The sequence below is a fragment of the Mchenga conophoros genome, linkage group LG18, assembly GCF_057382185.1.
Source record: "Mchenga conophoros isolate Kocher_MC1m ecotype Shallow Benthic linkage group LG18, M_conophoros_male_GT1.1, whole genome shotgun sequence".
In the NCBI taxonomy this organism is placed as follows: domain Eukaryota; kingdom Metazoa; phylum Chordata; class Actinopteri; order Cichliformes; family Cichlidae; genus Mchenga; species Mchenga conophoros.
The window spans coordinates 22,206,350-22,229,948 of NC_140543.1; the positions used below are offsets into that span (position 1 = coordinate 22,206,350).

The window sequence follows — 23,599 nt, forward strand, 5'->3', positions numbered from 1 at the left end:
TATGCCAGCGGAACAGAATGACTTCTTATGGAATGTTTTATTGTCGTTTTGGTGATTTGTGAATGACATTGAAGAAGAGGTTCTTAATGAAAATGACCTGGGGGGGGGGGGATTGTTTTGTTTTGTTTGGGGTTTTTTTTTTTTCATCATTTGGCAGTGTGATTGTTAATAGTCTATTATTACTTTCTTTATTGGGGGTCACCCCAAAAATGATACTGGAGATGGTCTACAATTTGGAAGGTTGGTTATTCACTATACCTATATGTCAAAGAATCCTTGGGCAAGATGCTGAACCCTGAGTTACCTCCATTAGGAGTTTGACCTTGTGAATGTCATATTAAAAGTGCTTAGACATAGGAAAAACATGAGGCTTGAAGAAAGCTGTCGAAGTGTTCAAACTGAGTAACAAAAAGAACTAATTAAGTATTCTTTTAAGGACTTTCCATCTGTTTTATTCTGCGCCACAAAGAAACTTAATAAATAAATGTTCTTACTTTTCTCAGGATGTAATATCCTGTCAGTTACATCTCCTTCAGCATCATCCCTTAATGTGGTATGGAGCACCTACAGCAATGCTTCAGTTTATGTGTTGGACTTGAGAGCTGTGAACTCCACCACTATTTCCCCGCTGATGGTGATGATACCACCAACCAGCACAGAGATGGTGGTACAGGGGGTAAGATCTGGATATGTCTATGACATCACCCTGAAGGTCCTTGTGTTTTGGGATCTTGTATGCACGGACACTAAAACAGCCATGACAGGTAGGGACACGTTTTAAACCATCTGAATAAACAAAGCAATTTTATTTGAAGAGTAAAGTAAATAAAGTAATGCTGAACATCTTCTACATCCCCCCAGTGCCGGCTACACCTCAGATCACACTTTCTGAAGCTGTGTCAAGTACTTCCATAAGGTTTGAATGGACCAGTGTGATGGGGGCAGTTAACTATACTATAATTGTGGAAGAGTTCATTAAATCTCCAGCACAGAGCTTCACTAAGACCTTCACAGTTTCAAGGGGACAAATTGATGATTTGAATAACTTTACAACATACAGCTGCAAAGTTTACGCCTCCAACAGTGCTGGAAGAAGTGCCCTAAGTAGCACAAAGATAATAACAACGTGTAAGTGCATACAAACAGCTGGTTTTGATGGTTTTTCAGATGATGCACGTACACATAAAATATACATAATTACTTCTAAATCACTGATTAACGCCTGTATTTTCTGTTGGAAGTGGTGCAGCCACCCACTAATGTGAAAGTAGTAGCAACAGGAAGAAGTACAGCCCGAGTGACATGGAACTCAGTGGATAAAGTCCTGCTGTACCGAGTGGCTGTGAGTGACAATAAAAACCCCAGCAACATGCTATTCATTAGAAACACCACCAGCACAACCTTTGATATAAGTAATCTGGAGCCCTGCTCCACCTACACAGTGGGAGTATCATCATTCAACTTCTTCTTGGTGCCTGGGGAGGCTGCTAATGTTACACACACTACCTCTAGTGAGTATCTGTGCAACATCAATTATTTGTCTATTTCCCTTCTCTTCTCTTGTTTAAAAATATAAAATCAACATCAGATAAAGCGTAGAAAAGTATTTACTACCAGAACCACTGAAGCATAGGCCTGATTCCCTGTTTTTATAGATGAGGACAACTATTACCTGCATCGTGATGATATTTGTGAATGAGCTCCGTCAGAGTGTTTTGTTTGACCTGTTAGGGATAACCGAGAATATGTTTATGTACCTACATTTACCATTTTTGCTGACTTCTGAAACATAATTATGCCATCTGTTTACAATTTGTACATTTTTTTCTTTACTTTATTCAGCTATTAATTCGGTGACGACAGTCTCAGTGGACTACAGCTGCTCCAGTGGCAGTGTGACAGCAACTTGGGATGTGGTCTTTGGGGCCAGCTTGTACAGAGCCACAGCTGTAGATGGAACCGGCGCTTCTAGTAACTGCACATCAGCTTCGACTAGCTGCCAGATCTCCATGTTAAAATGTGGTGAGAAGTATGAGGTCCGTGTTACAGCCCTCTCTGGCGACTGCAGCAGCACCTCCAACAAATCTTCAATGTTTGAGACAGGTGAGGGCAGCGGCTGTGAAAACAAATATGACCTCTCTGAGGCTCATCCCCTGTCGCCTTTATACTGCATGTTTTCAATCATACTTCCACCTCCTCTTTTTTCCTTACATTGCACAGTGCAATCTATTCAGAACAAACTGTACCCTTAGGTCAGACTTTTTAGGTTCTTTCCATGGTGTCCTTTGTTCTTTGTTCCTTGAGCAGCAAGTCACAAGTTCATGTTATCTAATAAGACCTGCCATCTAACACCAGCTAAAAAAGCCTTCAAAAGCTCTTTACAGTCTATTGAAGTTAGGGAGTTATCAAAAGTCATATATAGGATGGGTCTGAAACATGAACAGGTGAAGGAGATACACAATCGTGTACTGTACACCAAGTCTTCAAGCTGTTTTGATGATGTGATTAATTTAATGTAAATGAAAAACAGAATTTGGTAGCCTGCGTGATGTTAAAGATGAAATCGATAATTTTTTCTAGGTTGTTTAAACCAAAAAAGGATATATATGCATAATTAATGTGTAATTACATCTCTCGACAAACTGATACATTCTCATAAACTTTGAATGAATCCAATAAAAATACATAAGAGCAGGCACCAGTTTCTGGAAGTGTCCTAAAAATCACACTTTCCCCATTGATAAACAGTTTGATTACATTCTCACATTGTATTAAAGTTTATGCACTAAGACGTCAACAATGTTACATGCATTTCAACAAATGTATCACTAATGCCAACTAACAGCAGCTAACAGAGGCTAACAGCAGCAACAACATCAGAAAACGTTAAGATATCCTCGACAACTCACTTCGGTATAGCTAGCATTGGTTTTAAAAAAGTTTTCACAGAGTCAAGAGTCATGTTCCACTCTGAGTACACTCACTGCAGACGAACAGTGGCCAGAGTTGAGGTGATCAGAGAAAGTAGGCAACATTTTGGTCGCTTATGAAGAAGTGCACGATGTGGACTTACATTCAATACGCTTTTGTTAGTGGTTGCTCTAGTGCGTAAAGAATGGTGCATAGAAAATAAATAAATTAATGTTAATGGTTCTACAAGCATGAACCTAGCTCTTCAAGGGCCGTCACTACTGGCTTTGTTGGCCACCAACACCCTTGGCCATCAGTGACCTCAGCTATGTATGCATTCCCTTGCAAATACATAGAAGTAACTGTTCATTAGCCATATTTCTTTTAACATGTCTACAAAATTTAAGCTTTTTTCTGTGTCATTTTCGATTACTAAACGATATATGGACGAGTTAGGGTCACGATGAGGGTGTCATTTATGTCATGAAATTACAGTGAAAGGGGGAAAAAATGCATTATGTAAATGTGCAAAATGACTCATTGTGTCATTTCTACAATTTGATGCCAGGATGGAAGTGAGAGGTGCACTTATCTTATCCTCCCATCCTTAATTCGTTCTTTTCCCCCAGTCCCCTGCGCCCCAGCAAATCCTCAGGCTTCATACACTTGCAACAGCAATGTAGTCGTCTTCAGCTGGCAGCCCACCAACAACGCCCTCTATTATGTGGCGACGTCTGTGGATAGCAATGGCATGTCAACGGAGTGTCGAACAACAGACATCATGTGTTACTTCACTGATGCGGAGTGCGCTCAGAACTACACGTACCGTGTGTATGCTGTCACCTTACAGTGTAACACCGACATCACCGAACCTGTGATTGTTCAAACCTGTGAGTATTTCTTACAGTCTTTGTTGTGACTTTTCTAAAATGTGATTACAGAAGCTTTTTGTGGTTGGTTGCGCTAACAACTGGTAAAGTTTAGTTATTTTTTAAACACTTTGAATTAAAGGAAAGGAACAAAATACACATTCTTCTCCATTTTCTTTCTTTAGCTCCTTGTCTTCCAACTAACTTGAGAAGGAAAGCTGAGTGTGACCCTAACAGGCTGGTCATAAACTGGGACTCTGCTGCTGGAGCTCTTTCCTATTTTGTAGAAGCAAAGGGAAACACTAAAGAAAGCTACAACTGCACAACTTCCTCCAGCAGCTGTGAAATTACCAATGTGCCATGTGGTGAACACCTCAGCGTGTGGATTGTTGCCTCCAATAGCAAGTGCTCCTCTCCCCAAGTTTTGGGGGAGGTTGCACAGACTGGTATGTATTGAGTCACTGTTTGAAATTTTCATAGTTCCCGAGGTGTCATACTGCTAAACCAGGTGGCAGAGACTCGTAGACACTAACATCCTCTCTTTTCAGTTCCCTGCACCCCAAACAATGTCACAGTATCAGTGGACTGCAGCCAAAACTCTGCAACACTTGATTGGATAGAAAGCAGTGGCGTTATATTGTACGTCATTGTCGCCCAAGATGCACACGGCAATTCATACAGGTACATGTCAATGGACAGCACCCGTATGATTGATGGCCTGAGATGTGGACAGAACTACACTGCCAGTGTTTTTGGCACGGATTTCATTTGCAACAGCACCACCAGTCAGGAGGTTTCTTTTATGACAGGTAGGTCAGAAGATTGATAACACTGTTGTGTTGTGTCACCTATGTATAGACTATACACTATATATATTATACCTAAAAAAAATTAAACCAGCAATTACTTAAAAAAAATTTAAATCACCAAAAATCAGAATTAGTCTTAAAAAGGATGTAATAGTTAGTCTCCAACAATGTTTCTGTGAGATCCACCCTCATTTGTTATGTTCAGTTTCATGTGCAGATTTATGATGAAGACACTTAACACCTGTTAAGTTACTATGAACTGAATCATCTTTCTCCTCTCCAGCACCGTGTCCTCCGACAAACATCGAAGCGTTTAGAGACTGTGATGCCAATCGTGCTGTGATAGTCTGGCAGAACCATCAGTCCACAGGCCTCTACACCGCCACTATAGCAGATCAGAGTGCTGATCAGCTAAACTGCACCAGCAACACAGGGAACAACTGTACAATAACTTCTCTGCCTTGTGGAAAGAAATACAACGTCTCGGTCACTTACAATGATGGAAACTGTCCGTCAGCCTCGAGTGTGGTCAGCATGGACTCAGGTACTACTGCTTTAAATTAAATCTGTTCATCAGAGCACCATATTTGATCCTGCAGAAGAAATGATTACAAAAAAATGGAAATATCCTAAATAAACCAGATGAGTTGAATAAAATGTGTTGAAACTTTAATTTAAAAATAATAAATAATATCTAAAATCTGATATCTGATATCTACTTTTAACCTAAGGAAGTGAGTGGAGCGCCATTTCTGGTATAGAAATGGTATACCATTTCTATTGATTTTAAATGGCAGATGATGTTGTGTGTCTTTTTTCAGTGCCATGTGGTCCTGAAGGAGTCGGAGCCCATGTGAACTGCACAACTGGTGAGCTGACAGTCTTCTGGAACATCTCCACTACTGCTGAGAGCTACACCACTGTGATATCCAGAGGATCGGGCCAGCCTCTGTACTGTAACTCCACAGAGACACAGTGCAGTACAGGAGGACTGGAGTGTGGAAGCTCCTACTCAGTGACGGTCTTTTCTATCACTGGGACGTGCAAGAGCCTGCCGAGCACAGAGGTCACAGTGGACACATGTGAGACCTGCAGATTTTTCATGATCATATATGTAGATAGAGCCACAAGACTTTGTTAGATAAATCCTCCAAATTGTGTTTCTTATTCGTTTCCTTTCAGTGCCGTGTCTTCCCACCAACGTCACAGTGACACGCACATGTGCTCCACACCCTGTTCCTGTGTCATGGCTCGCCAGTGATGGTGCCAAATACTACACTGCTGTTGCTTTGAGCAGTGAAGGTCACAGGTCCTCGTGCACAACCAATAAAACCTCCTGTAGCCTCACTGGGCTCCACTGTGGGGAGGTTTACACAATAGGTGTTTCAGGAGTTGATGACAAGTGTGAAATTCAACAGAGCAACACTGTCTCTGTGAACACAGGTAACACGACCTTGACCTAAACCACCGATGTCAGTAATGTGGGTCTTATTTGGGGAATCTGGAAGCGTTACTGATATTTTATTTCATTCCAACTCCAGGACCATGTGCTCCCTTTAATGTGTCGAGCCAGCTGATCTGTAGTGCTAGAGCCGCTCACGTGTCCTGGGACCCCAGTCCGAATGCACTGAGCTATGCAGTGGAAGCCATAAGTGATGGGCAGACCCTCACCTGCAACAGCTCCAGCCCCAACTGCGCACTGAGTAACCTGCTCTGTGGCCAAGCATATGAAATTGTTGTGACTGCCACGGATGGCACCTGTGTCAGCAACTACAGTGCCCCCTTCAGGCAAGACCAAGGTACTGACTTTGACTGGCAATTGCTCCGGTGAGGAGAAGCCTCTCAGTCTCAGTATATTGAGATTAATCTTCTTCTACTTGGACCGTTTTTTTTTTTTACAGCAGTGATTCCTATAATATTATATCCTATAATATTGTCACCAGTAATTTCTTAAATATGCCCCCACTGGACTTGAGATTTAATATGTAAATTTATGTTTTTCACTGATCTCTTGCAAAAGAAACTTGACCTAACAAGACCTGCCTTTTTCCAGCCTCATCGCACATTACTGGTTTAAACACTTTAGCAGTGAAGATAGAAAACTCAAACTAAACAAGGCATCATAGTTGTCCTTCTTTTACATTCTTTTCAATCAAACTGATAAGCAATTAGTTTTTTTTTAACTCTACTCAATCCCAGATCAGTTATTTTTCTTGGTTTTAATACACTATACTGGTCATGGCTTTCTTCATCGAACTCAGTACACAGTTCAGCTGAGAAAAGTCTTTGTGATTAACTCCCACTGTGTTCTGTTTCTCTCAGTGCCATGCGCTCCAGGGAACATCAGTACAGACTTGTCCTGCAGCACCAATGACTTAACGGTCAGCTGGATCTCTTCTTCTGCATACCTCCAATACAGTGTCACTGCTGTGCCATTAACTGGAAATGTAACTTCGGTCATCTGCCACACTGATGGTGCCAGCTGTGTTCTGAGCGGCCTTCAGTGTGGACAGACGTTTAATGTCTCAGTGGAAGCGTCCTCTGGCAGCTGCAAAGGACCGCACAGCCCTCCACAGACTGTTCAGACAGGTAACAATGACGGTTATTGTAAATCTATAATTTCATCTATCTGCTAATGCTTCCTTAATGTTTTTTTAAGTAGATAAAGTCCAAAATCAATTGTTTTAGAATCGGAATATTTAGCAAGAAAGGAAAGAGATCATTCTATACCAACTATGTGACAAAACAATCAACATAACTGTCCTGTAAATGTTAATTAGTACAGCATTTTAAATTTCATGCCCTCACATGCTGATGGAGGTGTGGTCCCACTCCTGAAATTCATATAAATTACCTCCAATAGATGAGGATTTACTTTGGGTCAGCTGGGATAGGCTGTCACATGATTCCCTCAGTGCTGCACTTCTCCTGTCCTAATACTCACGCTCATTAATGCTCATATTAAAACAAAATGATAACACATTATTCTTGTCTTGTTTAAAAGTCAGGGAATCATGATTCGCTGCTTTGCTTAATGCTGGAGCTCAATAAAACAAAACCTGAGCAACATACTGGAAGAAAAACAGAAAGGCTTTGATAAAGCAAGCATGCATGATATGTTAGCTTGCACCAGTAATTTGTTACTTTAAACCTTTGACATGCCAACTCTGGAAACTGCCATGTTAATTAATGAACAAGTGCAGCCTGTATTAAACCTGACAAAAGCGATATGAACTCTGAAATTGTATTCTTAAAAGGCTTACATTTAAAACACAAAATCATTTAAGATAAGTTTTTTATATAGATACTACTTGAGCAGTTGGATTTACAGTGTGTCATATCTATTTCCAGCACCCTGCTCCCCTCAGAGCTTGGCAGCAGTGACAGACTGTGGATCAAACTCGCTGCTGGTCTCCTGGAATTCCTCTTTCGGTGCTTCCAGCTACACAGCTAAAGTTATGGGCCCACATGGCTTCTCTGAGACGTGCTCCTCATCAGATCTTAGTTGCTCTTTTTTCAACCTGCAGTGCGCCACTCAGTACAGCATCACAGTAGCATCCAAGAACAACCGCTGCACCAGTGCTCCCATTCAAACTACTATCACAACAGGTGTCATTTACATATATTTGTACATTTCATGAGTTTCCAAATCATATTTGGACTTTTGGGACACATCATGTATCATGTAATGTATGTTCCTCCAGGACCATGTGACTCAGTTAATGTGACCAGCTTCCTGCACTGTGGCTCGGACGTGGCCACGGTGTCCTGGATTGCATCTCCCGGAGCTCTGACCCACACTGTGCTCGCTCAGGATGGCACATCTCATGATTATATTTCCTGCAGGACTAACACGACTTCCTGTCAGCTGAAGCAGCTGCAGTGTGGGAAAGTTTACAACCTCACAGTCATGTCTGAGGACGCCACCTGTAACAGCACTGGAGCAAGCCATGTTATAATGACAGGTAGGGAAACCACACACAGCAAAAACAAAGATGTTTTACAATCTTTAGAATCAACGAACACATTTATTAAACGTGTTTCTTTTTGTCTCCTTCGCAGCTCCATGTCCTCCCACTTTCATGAATAACACTCTGATCTGTGGCGCCAGTTCCTCTTTTCTGTCATGGACCCCGGTGGCTGATGCTACAGGTTACACAGTTAACTCCACAGCTTCAAACGGCCACAAATTGTCGTGTAGCTCAGCCACAGCTTCATGCACACTGACTGATCTTCAGTGTAGTGAGACCTACACAGCTACAGTGACTGCACACGGTAACGAGTGCGACAGTGCGCCTGGAACCAGCACCAGCATTACCACAGGTGAGCATACTTCAAATGGCACATACATGTAATCTTGCTTCATCCCCCTGCTAAACCAATGTACTGCTCTTTCTCCAGCTCCCTGTTCTCCAGTTATCATTTCTAAGCAGTATACCTGTGGCACCAACACAGCAGTGTTCAGGTGGACTGACCCTGCGGGAAGCCTCAGTTTCCTCGCTCAGGTAGAAGGAAAAGGGCATCAGGACGACTGCCACACGACAAATACCAGCTGCGTGTTTGAAAATCTCCCCTGTGGCTTGGATTTGAATGTAACACTCCAGGCTCAGGGGGCGCAGTGCAACAGCAGCCCAAGTGTCAACGAATCATTAGAAACAGGTAAATAACAGACATTTTTCCTGTCATAGAGTAAGATGAAAAGAAATCACCACTGGACCTCATATCTGCCCCGTATATTATTGATTTTTCAATTTCAGGTTCAATTATATAGCACCAAATCACAGTAACAGTTGCTTCAAGATTATTGGGACTTGAATACTGAAGGTATTCTTCAGTGTTCAAGAGAAAACTCTATCAAGCAACCCGCTATGAACAAGTACTTTGTAACAGTGGAAAGGAAAAACTCCTTTTTAACAGGAAGAAACTTCCAGCAGAACCAGGCTCAGGAAGAGGCAGACATCTACTGCAACTGGTTGGGGAGTGAGGAAAGAAAAAAGGGGAAAGAACAAGAGCGTACGGAGACAGGACAGATATAGCACTGTCCAGCCTGCTAAATCAGCTTAGCACAATTAATAAAAATAAGGGGAAATAGCCAGACAGCCAACCCTCACTAACTTCCCCCCAATCTATTATTAGTTTCTATTTTCTAGTGAATGTGGCTTATATTCCATCTGTTTCTACATCTTTCAAATCGTTATAAACATTAAGGGAAAATATGATGTCATCAATTTCCTCATGTGTATTTCCTCTAAATGTCAACCTCATAACACGTCAGTTTAAACTTCGTGTGTTTGTAACCTGATTGGTCGTTGAATGTTTTTCTCTTTTCTCTCCAAAGTCGCGTGCGCCCCACAGAACGTGAGCGCCGCCCTGCTGTGTTTGAATCATTCAGCCCTGGTGACGTGGGTGGGAAGCCCCAGTGCTACAGGATACAATGTGACAGCAACAGCACAGGATGGACACGCACACCACTGCCACACCAATTCTACCAGCTGTCAAGTCCATGACATCCACTGTGGTGAAACCTATAGCATTACCGTTACACCTTACTCTCAGACATGCACAGGAAATCCAAGTGCAGCCTACAGCTTTCCAGCAGGTACTTGAAGTCATATATTGTCCATGAGGAGAGCTCTCCCTACTTTTCAGAAAGACAACAGGAAACCATTTTTCTTATGTTCTCTGCAGGCCGTTGTGCTCCTGGTAACATCGCCGTGTCTCCAGCTTGTGAGGGCAACAGCACAGTCTCCTGGTCTCCTGTAATGGGAGCTGATATGTACATAGCAACAGCAATGGCAGATGATGGACACACTCATACCTGCAGCTCAAACTATTTAGACTCATGCAATTTCACTGACCTCCACTGTGGGGAAACCTACGCTGTCACTGTTGTCAGTGTAGACAGGGGCTGCTGGAGTGAACCAAGCTCAGCAGTGCAACTCAGGACAGGTGAGAGAAAGCTGGAAGGAGCATCTCTGTGTTTTGGGGTCTGTAGGCTGATTTACTAAAAAGTAACAACAACAATACTGAAACATTAATCCTTTTTGATTTGCTCACCTCCTGTATCTTCCTAGCTTTGTGTCCACCCACTAACTTGACGGGTCATGTCAGCTGTGATGCCAACGCACTGACCCTCACTTGGGATCCGGTGACTGGAGCTATCTATGTCTTACAGTATGAGCAGATAGGCAGTGCACTCCCTCATTCAGCCAACGTCACCTCTAACTCTTCCCACACTCTGGCTAATCTGCTGTGTGGGCAAAGGTACGCTTTCCGCATTGCAGCACAGGATGGAAACTGCCGCAGCAGTTACAGTCCACCCATAGAAATAAGTACAGGTAATGAGTGTTTCCATAGCAACGGCAGCAAAAGTTGTTGTGGGGCATGCATAACCCATCAGCTCTCCTTTTCTTTCAGCCCCCTGTCAGCCCACAAACTTAACGGTCCAAGTGGACTGTGGGACAAACAATGGGAATTTTTCCTGGGATGAAAGCAGCAGTGCAGGTTTCTACACTGTGCAGGTGACAGGGGAGCACGGCCACGTAGCATCCTGCTCCTCTAATGACACCTCCTGCGCTGTGAAACTTCACTGTGGCCGCTCGTACTCTGCAACACTGGTGGCCTCCACAGAAAGCTGCAACAGCAGCAAACACACTGATATTTCTTTTGACTCGGGTAAGACAAAACATTTATACTACAAGAGCAAGTCTTAGACCTGCTTAGATCTGGAAAAAGCATGTGATCTGGTGCAAAGGGAGGAACTGTGGTCCTCTGTGAGGAAGACAGGAGTGGCATTGGAGTATGTGAGAGTGGCGCAGGAAATGAATGACAGTAAGACACCGGTGGGGTGAGATTACATCAGGGATCAGCTCTGAGCCTGTTGTTTGCAATGATGAAAGTGGAAGTGGTGAAAGTCAGGCAGGGTCTGCATAGACAATGATATTTGAAGCCTAACTGTGATCTGTAGTGAGAGTATGGATCAGGGGGCGGTGCCTGGAGAGAAGAGGTTTCAATGAGATTTTCATTAGAAGTGGGATGTTGGAGGACAGGATTGGAAATATAATAGAAGAGGAGCAGCTCAGCTTCAGTTTTTGAGACATAAAGTTGGAGAGGCAATGTTGACATGGTTGGACATGTGCAGAGGAGCGGTGGTGGATATATTTGACCGAGGATGTTAGGTATGGAGCTGTCAGGCATAAGTATAATTAAGTATAAGTATTTATTTACTCATTTATGCGCTGCTCGGATCAGCTGGTTGTGTTTGTGGCATTTAAAACACTTATTGCCAACATGGATACTATGGAGTGCCCCCTGGTGGACAAAATATCCACTGTAAACGCAACGTGTTTGAAGAATGTTTCTCTGATCTCTTCTTTTACTTTAATTTTCATGTATTGATCATTATAAATTCTGAAAATAGCTCAGATCAGTTGATAAGCATCCCAGTCGGACTTTAAACCTGACAGTGTAATTCTTCTTCTTCTTCTTCTTCTTTTTTTTTTACAGAGGTTTATGAGAACAAATTAAGTTGGTGATACAAAAAATTCCGTTTATAAAACCTTGAAAGGACTTGGGACCGTTTTTGGTCCCGAGAACCACGAAAATATGGATTTTTGAGGTCCTTTCAAGGATTAACATTTAATTTTATTTATTTCCCAGCCTATCAAATCACCTTGGCAGCTTGTCTGTTGTATGTAGAGTATAGTATCATTATGTTTTTGACGCTCCCCTGTAGCTCCCTGCCTACCAAAAGATGTTGTGGCAGAGTTGGACTGTAACACCAACATGATGACTGTGAGCTGGTCTCAGACTCCGGGCTCAGATAACTACACCGCCTGGGCCATCAGCAGCACAGATGATCACAGAGCTTCCTGTAACTCGACATCCGACTCCTGCTCCATCCGTGACCTGCAGTGTGGAAAAGTCTACCAGGTGGTTGTCACCTCCTCTTCTGTTCACTGCAACGTCATTGCTGGCTCTGACTACAAGGTTCAGTCAGGTGAGTGCAGGTCTTTTAAATCCAAGACATTTAGCAAAACATAATTTGTTATATGTTGAGTAAACCTGCTTCTTCTCCCCCCCCCCCAAACCACTTTTAGCTCCATGTAAACCTGAGAACACGACTACTGACCAAAACTGCAGCTCGAGCGTCATTACAGTAAAGTGGAACCAAGGTGACACAAAACAAAATTACACTGTTAAGGCTACGTCTGCCTCAGGTGTGAACTCCACCTGTGACTCCACCCAGAGCAGCTGTTCCTTCCTGGACCTGAGCTGTGGTCAACTCTACACTTTCACAGTGATGGGACACACAAATGTTTGTATAAGCGAGTGGAGCACTCCTATAGAGAAGCTCACAGGTACACACGCTATGTACATCTTTCAAAAATCAGTTACATTTAGGGAAATATACTTGGTCTCTTCTTAATTGCACTACAATAAGAAGATATTTGTGTTTATTTTATTAATTTGAAGCTAAATGCTAACAGCACATTCATTTAGCTTGTTACTAACATCATAGACTGGCACATAGTGCAGGTGTTACTGCAAGAGACAGTCTATAAACCCATGATGTTACATTAAAGCCCTGCAGATTGTATATGGATTAAATAGCACATAAACCTGTGGTTTAATCTCAAACTATCACTTAAATTTTACCATTCATTTCCTCATTTTCTATATCTGCTTCCAAGTTGTGCTTCTCTCTATTTCTAGGCCCATGCCCTCCTACCAATGTGTCAGCTGAGCTAAATTGTACTACCTTTAAAGCTCTGGTCACTTGGAGTAATACTGCAGCAAACACGGGATACATGGTCCAGGCCACGTCTGCTAACGGACACAGCTCCAACTGCAGTGACTTGGGCACATCGTGTCATCTTAACAGCCTGGTTTGTGGACAGGAATACTCTGTTGTTGTGGAAGCAGTGGACCCCGGATATACTGGTCCTTCCAGTGTCCCCACCACCATCACAACAGGTGAGTATACAGTAGCTTTTAACACAGGGGGAGTTTTTTACTTTCAAAAATTCTAACTTTTATAATGTTTCCTCCCTCCAGAGCCCTGTGTTCCTATGAATGTCAACTTTCACTATAACGTGAGTGCTGCCAAGGTGCAGTGGAGTGCAGGGAGCGGTGCAAGCTCATACTCTGTCCGAGCTGTGACACAGCAAGGCCTGAGTTTAACCTGTAACACCATAAACACTGACTGCGTTCTGACTGGTTTACAATGCAGTCAGACCTACAGCATCACTGTGACGGCTAAAAACCAGGCCTGTGACAGTCAGATCTCTGACGCCTCCCTCCTTATGACAGGTTAGTAGTCAAATCAGGAAGGAACATGTGTACACGTATGTACATGTGTGCATTTTAATAACTAAATGTGTTTGTTTTCCCTTAATTCAGAACCCTGCCCACCCACAAACATTCAAGCCAATGTGTCTTGTGGGCAACCCACTGCAACGGTGTCCTGGCAGCAGAGTGGCCTTGCTGCAGGTTATGTTGCCTACTTCGACAGCCAGCGTGGACACGACACTTTCTGTGTTGGCACAGACACGGATACAAGTTGTGTCGTCTCAGGGCTGATGTGTGGCACGGTGTACAACGTCTGGGTCAAAGCCCTGGGACATCAGTACAACAGCTCTGACAGCATAGTGGTCCCTCTAACATCAGGTAATGAAAACCCCACACAACGTGGCATCAAACTACTCGTTACTGATCAATTCAATATTAGCTACTCTTTCTGTGTTGCCACAAGTAGTGAAGCATCTTACTAAGTGGTCTCTTAATAGTGAAGTTCCTCATTACCTATGGATTATTTTAATTTCAATATTATTAATATAGCCTCAAATCACAACAGCAGCCTTAAGGTACATGCTTTATACTGTGATGTAAAGACCCCACAATAATACAGAGCAAATAACAACAAGCAAATAAAACCCTATAAGTTAGCACTTTGGTGACAGTGGGAAGGAAAAATCCCTTTTAGTAGGAAGAAACCTCCGGCAGAACCAGGCTCATCATCGGGGGCCATCTGCCACAACTTTGGTAGGTGTGGGGAGGAAGACAGAACAAAGACATGCCGGGAAGAGAGCCAAAAATCAATAATAGCTATATAAACAGATAGATTCTTTATGTCTTTAGTGAATAATTATCTTGTATAAATTATTAGGGAAGCTATTAAGAAACTGCTGATGAAAATCTCATTAACTACCAGCTCGTTCATGACTCATCACTTGTTCTTTAGTAACCAAGTTTTTGTGTCCCTTGTTGTAAAGAGTTACCATACTTGATATTATTCTTGATCCCACAGGACCTTGTGAGCCAAGCAATATTGAAGTGATTTACGACTGTGGGGGCAGCTCTGCCAACATATCGTGGCAGCCCAGCGATGGAGCTGTGCTCTACATTACTGTGCTCACAGCTTCTTCAGGACACACAGCCAGCTGCACCACCAACCAAACCAGCTGTCAGCCGAGGCCTCTGCGATGCGGAGAGGAATACAACGTCACTGTGAAGGCTGTTGGAGAGACTTGTAACAGCAGTTCTCAGATGACAGGATACCTCACCACAGGTGCTCGTTTCAGCCAAACCTTTTGTCTCATTTACATCACAGTTCAGACCGTTTAACTTGTTCTCCCTCCAGAGCCCTGCGTTCCTACAAATGTGTCCATCCACTACAACTTGAGTACTGCCCGGGTGATGTGGAACACAGCGAGAGGTGCTGCGTCGTACTCTGTTCAGGCTGTGAGTGACCGAAACTTGACAGTCGCCTGTAACACCAGCAACACACACTGCTCCCTGACTGCTCTGCAGTGCAGCCACACCTACAGCATCACTGTGATGACACAAAGCCTGGCATGCAACAACACTGTGAGCTCTGCACCCTACCGCCTCGTGACAGGTTTGTCAATCCATCAGAAGTGATGCACAGGTTGTGTTTCCAGAGTGAGCGTTTAAATGTGACCCTTTTCTCTTCATTCAGAGCCGTGTCCACCTACTAATGTTCAAGCCAGCATGTCATGCAGACAGCTTACTTCAACTGCATCCTGGCAGCAGAGTGACCTCGCTTTGGGTTATGTTGCCTACTTTGACAACCAAAATGGCCACTACACCTCCTGTATGAGCGCAAACACCTCCTGTGTGGTCTCAGGGCTGATGTGTGGTACAGTGTACAGTGTCTGGGTCAAGGCGTTAGGACAGCAGTACAACAGCTCTGACAGCTCAGTGGTCTCGCTTACATCAGGTAAAGAAACACTCAGCATATATATCTGATGTTTTTTTTTTCATTTGGGAACCTTGATTTATTTATATTTTTATATATATATATTTATATTTCCTCAGCCCCATGCCTGCCCAGAGACATGACAGTGGAAGTCAACTGCACCTCTGACAATGCAGTCCTGGTGTCCTGGAACGGCACTTATGGCACAACTAACATTTCCCTGATGGCTGTCGTTGGTGGAAGTCTTCAAACTCTGTGCACAACTCAGCAGGAAAGCTGTAACATGACAAGTTTAAGCTGTGGGGAAACCTACAGTCTCAGCATCAACGCCAGCAACGACCAGTGCAGCCTCAGCACACAGACACTGTCTAACTTTACCTCACGTGAGTGAGCTTTTACAGGTAATGTGCATGCATGGCTGCTGCTGATTTCATTTGCTCACAATAAAACAAACATAAACATCTTCCTCAGGTCCTTGTCCTCCTCAGAGAGTAGCTGTCAATCTGCAGTGCAGCTCCCGTACTGCTGTCCTATCCTGGGAAGAGAGGTCTAATGTTGAACTGTACACAGCAAGCGCCATCAAGGCGTCAGGAGGGGAAGAGAAAACGTGTGACTCAGTGACCTCCAGCTGTCAGTTCTCGGGTCTGGACTGTGGAGAGATGTATAACTTTACTGTTACAGGCCACAACAGAGGCTGCTGTAGCCAACCCAGCAGTGCCGTGTTCATCCACACAGGTACTCCTGAGACCAAACTGTAAAGTACAGAAAATCCCTTGTTTCAGCTACACAACAGTGGAGATTCTCACTGAAACTGTTCCCATTGTAAATATATGATATATTTTATTTTACATTTGAATATATATTTTAAATATAAAACAAGTAATGATCTTATAAAACCGCATGCATAGCAGACTCAATAATCTAGCAATAAGTAGGAAAGAAGAAATGGGATTTCCTCCAAACATGTCAATCTTAAGGCATCAACAGCAGTAAAACAGTCATAGAACATTTTTACATAATAAGACTCTAAAGGGTCGATTTTGATACTTAAAGTTCATTTTAGAGTTGAAGATATTCATTACTCTAATCACGTAAAAATAAGTTCGGGAATAAAAACTGTATTTTTATATCGTACAACCCTCTTTACAAAAAGTTTAGAGGCTTACATGTAAAAACAGGATGCAGGGATACACAGTCCCTTTAAATCAGACGCTGAAGTTTAAAGTAAGAAATATTTATAGATTAATCGGACATCTTTACTGGCAGAGTTATTATTTTTGCATTCGTTTTTTGTCTAATTATTTTTTATTTTAATTTCATTTTGACCTTCAGATGAGTTTCAGTTATTTTCCAGAGTGGGTTTGCTTGTTTGCGTATTTATATCTGTGTTGATCTTTTTAAACATTTAGATGGAGGACATATGTGAGAGGCAAGATTTGGCACATGTATTACAATAAAAACACAGAATGTTTTAAAGGCAGTTGACTCACAGTCTTGGGAGTCAACCAAAGTGCCAGTAAACATGTCCATCAAAGCCTCATTGGGCAAGTTGCCATAACAGCTTTTACTAAATTAACAAAGCCTAAAGCTAAGAATTTCCTCTATATTTTTAATGTTTTTTCTTTCTAAAGTCTAGCTTTTATTTTGTTTTAATTAACTAAACCTAGTTTTCATCAACTATGATGTAAAAAATGAAGATTTGAACTCTTTTCTCTCTTTTTACAGAGCCATGTCCACCTACAAATGTTTCTGCTGAGGTGCTCTGTGAGTCCGATGAGATGAAGATCTCCTGGCAAGAGGCGAGTGGTGCTGAGAGTTTCTTAGTTACAGTGAGCGGCAGCGACGGATTCATGAAGATTTACAGCACAAACCAAACGCTTCTAAGAGCCTCTTTGCCTTGTGGACAGGACTTTAATGTCACTGTTCGAGGACAGGGCAGCATGTGTAATGGCATCCCCAGCAGTCCCACCTTCTTCAAAACTGGTGGGACTTTTTCTACATCATATGCAAATTATTTTAACGTTTATGTTTTGACTGTTTTGTTTTGTTTTCCTTTTTGGGACACAGCTCCATGTATACCAAGGGGTTTGGCAACTGACGCAGAGTGTGGGTTTGACGTGGGCTCCGTCAGCTGGCAGCCAACTGATGGAGCTGAAACATACATTGCTGTAGCCACTGGCCTCGACGGCCACACTCACCGCTGCATAAGCAATACCGCCTCCTGCACCTGGAGCGACCTGCACTGTGGGGAGGAGTACAGTGTTGTAGTGAGAGCAAAGAGCAACAACTGCACCAGTCTGCCGAGCAACAGCTCAATCATCCACATGGGTATGATATTGACAAATGAAAACAAAGTGAAATGAAGTCAGAATACATCATCTCATGTCTGTAATTGTTCAGCAGTTTCTACAGTTTTTCTTAGAAATTTGCACAAGTAAAAGAAACATTATCAGATCATTGTTTCTTTCCAGACCCCTGTGCTCCCCAGAATTTGTCTGCCACTGTGAACTGTGATATGAAAGTGGTGTCTCTGAGCTGGGATGCCAGCAGTGGGGCAAAGATGTACACGGTTTACGCTGAGGCGGGAAACAAGTCAGTCAGTCTCAACACTAACATGACCACAGCCAGCTTCACTGGATTTACCTGCGGACAAAAATACAGCATCAAAATCACACCTCACAGTTGGTACTGTCCTGGAAACTCGAGCGCTTCAGTCTCTGTGCAGACCTGTGCGTACTGTTCAGATACACAGTTTTGACCAACCACACATAATGGAGAAGTGAGCTCTAATCTGAGTTTATATGTTTTTATACCAGGGCCATGCAAACCCATCGGAGTCTCCGCCAGCCAGGACTGTCTTACTAGTATTGCTGTGGTAACCTGGCAGCCTAGTAATGGGTCAGATGTCTACACAGCCACCATGCAGACTGACACCGGCGTGTCAAAAATGTGCATGTCAGACACTAATAAGTGCAGCTTCCTTGACCTGATGTGTGGACAGAACTTCTCTGTCTCCGTCACAGCTTCCAACCAGCAGTGTGACGTCACCTCCGGTCCAGCCACAAGTCTGCAATCAGGTGAGGATTGCATGGCTACTAGAGCAGGAAACGCAGGCTTTCATTGCTATATTTAAACTTCATTTCTTAATTCTGTTTTCATATTTGAAAGGATTTTTTTTCTCTGTTAGAATTTAAAGGTGAGGAAAGTGACATGTTTTTGTGGTCACTGGGCAAACAAACCTTTCTGAGACTCCCACTTTTCCTCTGCTGGTCTCCAAGCATCTAGTCAGTGCTGGGAGGCTGTCCAATCATAGGAAGCCTGAACAAGGAAAAAGTGTGACAATGTCTAGTTATGGTGTGAGGGGATGGACACAAGCTTTATTATTTCTACAGTCTGTGCTTTTAAATATGTAAAGTCAGCATAGTTAAGGTGTTGTGTAGCAGTAGTAATCATTTTGCTGTATACTGAGGTTTTTGCTCATGATGCTCTCCACACTGAGTGACTGATCCTGTTTGTTGTGTCTGCTTTATCTTCAGTACCTTGTGTTCCCACTGACGTCTCAGTGGTGATGGATTGTGCTAACAACACTGCTGTTGTGTCCTGGGCTTCCAGTCAGGGTGCTGTAAAGTACTCAGTCATGGCCCACAGTGGCCATATTAATAATGACAGCTGTCAGACCGCTGGCCTTAGCTGTAGCCTCAACAACCTCACCTGTGGCAGCCTCTACACCGTTCACGTTGTAGCTATGGGTGACAGCTGCTCTAGCGTCCCCAGCTGGCCTCTGAAATTCAACTCAAGTAAGAGAAACAACACCAGTGACCAGAGCCTAAAGCACTTTTAAAATATGAATTTTGTGCAGGCGATCAAATGTTTGCAATTTAAAGCATTCAGCTGTGTATTCAAACTGTTGTCATGTTTTCAGTCCCCTGCCCGCCTCAGAACGTGAGCACCCAGGTCGACTGTTCGTCAAACGATCTGACAGTTTCTTGGGAAGCCATCGGAGATGCTGACCACTTCTTGGTTTCACTAGCTGCTGAGAATGGCGAAAGCGAGTTATGCAACACCACAAACACTGTATGTTTCAGCAGCAATGCCACATGTGGAAAAACCTTCACAGTCCAGGTGACCTCTGTCAGAGAACACTGCCGCAGCGTGCACAGTCAGACCCAGAGCATCCAGTCAGGTTAGACAACTTCAGTTCAGTTCAATATTTCTAAAGCGCCAAATGACAATAGTCACCTCGAGGCACTTTATATATATAGTGGCCCCCCAGCAGCTTAGGTGTAATAACTAAGGGAGGATTCAGGGCCACCTGATCCAGCCCTAACTATATGCTTTACCAGAAAGGAAAGTTTTAAGCCTAATATTAAACAGACAGGGTGTCTGTCTCCTAAATCCAGGCTCTGCCTCTCATTTTACTTCTAAATACTCTAGGAACCTGCAGTCTGAGAGCGAAGTGCTCTGTGGAACTATAAGGTCTTCAAAATAAGATGGAGCCTAATTATTCAAGATCTTGTATAAGAGGAGAAGGATTTTAAATTCAAGCTTCAAAGAAAAAAAAACACTTGACAAACTACGCTGGCTTGCATGGATCCTTCCAACCAATCACCAAATCAACTTTATGTGTTTTAGCTCCCTGCCAGCCCCAGGGGATCATGGGCAGCGTTGACTGTGTGACCAACTCTGCCTGGATATCATGGCTTGATGCTCCCGGGGCAGACAGCTACACTGTGTCCGGTGTAGCTGTAGGTAGAAATGACTACAGAGCCAACTGCACCACCTTTACCAACATGACGTGTGAGATGAAAGACCTGGCCTGTGGTGTGCTTTACAACTTCAGCGTATTGGCCAAAAACAGCGAGTGTGAGAGTCAGCCCAGTGCCCCCATCAGTTTGGAAACAGGTACTTCAGTAAGAGCTGTGTTTTCTCATTTCAGTTAATTACTCGTGCCACAGTCTGAACTTATCAACATCTGCTTCATTCTCAGCCCCCTGCTCCCTCTCTGCTATCACTGCTGTCCCCCAGTGTCACAACTCCTCCATCCTTGTTATGTGGGATCTCATGGAGGGTAGTGAGAGAAACACTGTGTACACTGCTGCAGCAGAAGCCAGTGATTACACGTTGTTGACCTGCAATAACACCGGCACCAGCTGCTCCCTCCTGGAAGCACAGTGTGGCCTTCAGTACACCATCAGCGTAGCTGCTTCATCGGACGCCTGCAGCAGTATGAGAAGTCCTCCCTCCAAAGTTAGCATGGGTACGTCTTCATGTTTATTTTCTGTCAAAAAGTGCATCAAGTTTGGAAGTCATCACCTGGCCTTTGTGTATTTATGTTGACTCGTCTTTTTCCACAGAGCCCTGTCCACCCACAGACGTGAGTGTGAACGCTGCCTGTGAGCATCACATGGCGGTGGTGTCCTGGACTCCGTCTCCAGGTGCTGAAACCTACCACGTTGTCGCTGAGGCTGCAGATGGACACACGCATACCTGCAACACAAGCTCCACAAACTGCAGCTTATCAGAGCTCCACTGTGATGAGCAGTACACTGTGTTTGTGACAGCTGGCCATGAGAACTGCTCCAGCAAAGCCAGTCAGAATGTAACACTGAACACAGGTATTTGTTTTCGGACTTGTATGATATTAGTACCAAAAATGACTGAAGAATATAACTAATATTAGCACTCTAAGACTTACACCATCTTAATTGCTCCTTTTACCCAGGTCCTTGCCAGCCAAGTGGACTCTCAGTTACGTACCAGTGTAGCAATCAGTCCGCGACGCTGACGTGGACTCCCAGTGGACCAGCTAAAGACTACTACGGCTGTGCTCAGGCTGGAAATGAAGACATGCTTTACTGTCACAGCACAAACCCCAGCTGTGTTATCAATGGCCTCGACTGCGGAACTGTTTACAGTTTCTCTGTCCAGGCCTCAGACGGGACATGCAACAGCTCCTTCAGTGATCCTGTGCAGATTGAAGCAGGTAAAAAAGGAGCTTCATATTCGTCAAACCCTGAGTAACTTTTCACATTACTGTTACTGACTCCTCCTCTCTTAGTTCCCTGTCCACCAGCTATTGCTGAGGTGCAGCTTTTCCCAATGCAGGACGAGATCGAGGTGATGCGTTTCAGCTGGAAACAGATTACCTGTGGCGACACCGGTTACATGCTCACTTTGAAAGGAAGTCTGCTGGGAGACAGCCAGGCCCTGTTCGAGCTTTCTTCCTATTGGACAAATGTGACATACTTTGAGTTTCCTCTCGTCTGCAGTTCGAATTACAGCGCCACAATGAAGAGCAGGAATGCTGCAGGCATGAGCGACACATCCATGCCTGTTTATGGAACAACAGGTAGATTACACCCCAGATTTGAGCTGTTGTTCACTGCAGTTACACAGGTGCTTCATGTGTCCTCACAAAATCTGGTGTAACTAGTAATCATATGAGCTATTTGTATTTTTTTTTTCTTTCTTTCTTTTTAAATAAAAAAAATGAATGAACTTCTTTAAATCCCATTTCTCTCTCTCAGCTCCTTGTCCACCATCGGGTGTGGTGTACACTGGAAACAGCTCCTTTGCCACAGTTTCGTGGAACGCCTCAGTGTTTGCCGTCAACTACACGGTGTATGACAACAGCATAACGCCAAAGGTCCAGCTGTGCAGCACTGCACAGCTGTCCTGCTCTCTGTCCAACATCGCTTCCAGCGATCTCGCGATCACCGCCAGCAATGCCGCTGGAGAAAGTGAAGCAATAAATGTCACAAAAAGTACGGTTCAGTAGCTTTGTGGTGACAATTAAGACAAGTTTAAAAATGAATAATTAAGATCTAAACTGATCTTCTGTCTTTAGTGGTGACGCACGCACGCAGGAGAAGAGATCTCCAAGAACAGATGTCACTGAATGGTGAGTTTACATTCATTGGATTTTATTCTATTTAGTTTTGATTTTAGAGCTTTATAAGAATTAACTTCCACGTCTACCAGCTTCATCACACTCTGAAGTTCTAAGTCCTCCGGGACTCTGTTCAGAACTTTTTTTCCCTCTCTCCATCAGGAAGCATCTCAGCTCCCGTGTTGGATGTCACACACATAACATCAACAGTCATTTCCATCACATGGTCTAAGGTGGAGGGTGCTTCTTATTACAGCCTGCTGGTTATAAAGCAAAGCAGGTCCCACGAGCACCAGCAGCTGACGGTGTACGGGGAGAGCATCATGCTCACTGATATGAGACCAAACGCCACCTACTGCATCTCTGTGCTGGCCATTTACGCAGACGCTAGTGGGCCAGAGTCTGAGCCCGTATGTGTGCGGACAGAGAGCGGGCTTCCACAGTAAACAGAAAAGGCACTTCTGAGGCCTCCACACCTCTCCTTTTAAAAATGGTTCCACTTTTAGATGCCAAATCCTTAACACACAATACACAAGCACATTAGATTGTGGGAATTAATGTGGGTTGCTCTGCTCGTGTACCATGAGATGCATTCAGCATTAGCCTCACCACTGATAATAAAGTAGTTGTCTTTAGAATAAAAGGCTCTGTCCTCCAGTTCATGCTTATATTAAAAACTCTTTATAAAGATGGGTTTATGTCTACTGCTGGTTGAAGTTGCATGTTCCTCCTGCTTTTTTAATTCTCATTTTGTAAATTATCATCATTGCTAAATGTGTATTTAACATGCAAATAATTTTCAGACTACATTCTAATAAAATAATGAAAATATTTTCTTTCAGCTTCTTTATGTGTACGTGTGAGTTGTACAAACGACCCGTTGCTTTTTTCTTCTTCTTTT

At 43.4% G+C, this 23,599-nt stretch overlaps 1 protein-coding gene across 1 annotated transcript; it reads left to right on the forward strand.

Annotated features, from left to right (window-relative positions):
* Nucleotides 1–209: 209 nt before the first annotated feature.
* Nucleotides 210–23,596, forward strand: LOC146553729 (uncharacterized). Its single transcript, XM_085255157.1, has 45 exons — nt 210–240; nt 504–764; nt 862–1,128; nt 1,242–1,511; nt 1,843–2,103; nt 3,540–3,800; nt 3,965–4,225; nt 4,328–4,588; nt 4,872–5,132; nt 5,410–5,670; nt 5,771–6,031; nt 6,130–6,387; nt 6,911–7,177; nt 7,940–8,197; nt 8,293–8,553; nt 8,651–8,911; nt 8,990–9,247; nt 9,927–10,187; nt 10,277–10,537; nt 10,663–10,926; nt 11,006–11,263; nt 12,324–12,587; nt 12,688–12,948; nt 13,304–13,564; nt 13,646–13,900; nt 13,991–14,257; nt 14,898–15,158; nt 15,231–15,488; nt 15,570–15,830; nt 15,929–16,192; nt 16,281–16,544; nt 17,535–17,792; nt 17,877–18,137; nt 18,281–18,538; nt 18,626–18,886; nt 19,346–19,606; nt 19,732–19,992; nt 20,442–20,711; nt 20,797–21,066; nt 21,164–21,424; nt 21,532–21,792; nt 21,868–22,158; nt 22,337–22,573; nt 22,657–22,710; nt 22,861–23,596. Exons 1-45 carry the CDS (start codon nt 210–212, stop codon nt 23,142–23,144), a joined length of 11,367 nt encoding a protein of 3,788 aa, XP_085111283.1. The 3' UTR covers nt 23,145–23,596.
* Nucleotides 23,597–23,599: the final 3 nt, after the last annotated feature.

Bases quoted from the DNA above. Each gene is read 5' to 3' on its own strand.
- LOC146553729 (XM_085255157.1), top strand. From the start codon at position 210: ATGATACTGGAGATGGTCTACAATTTGGAAG. The intron at 1,512-1,842 runs GTGAGTATCTGT...TACTTTATTCAG, and splicing joins TGTTACACACACTACCTCTA to CTATTAATTCGGTGACGACA. The intron at 15,159-15,230 runs GTGCTCGTTTCA...TTCTCCCTCCAG, and splicing joins GACAGGATACCTCACCACAG to AGCCCTGCGTTCCTACAAAT.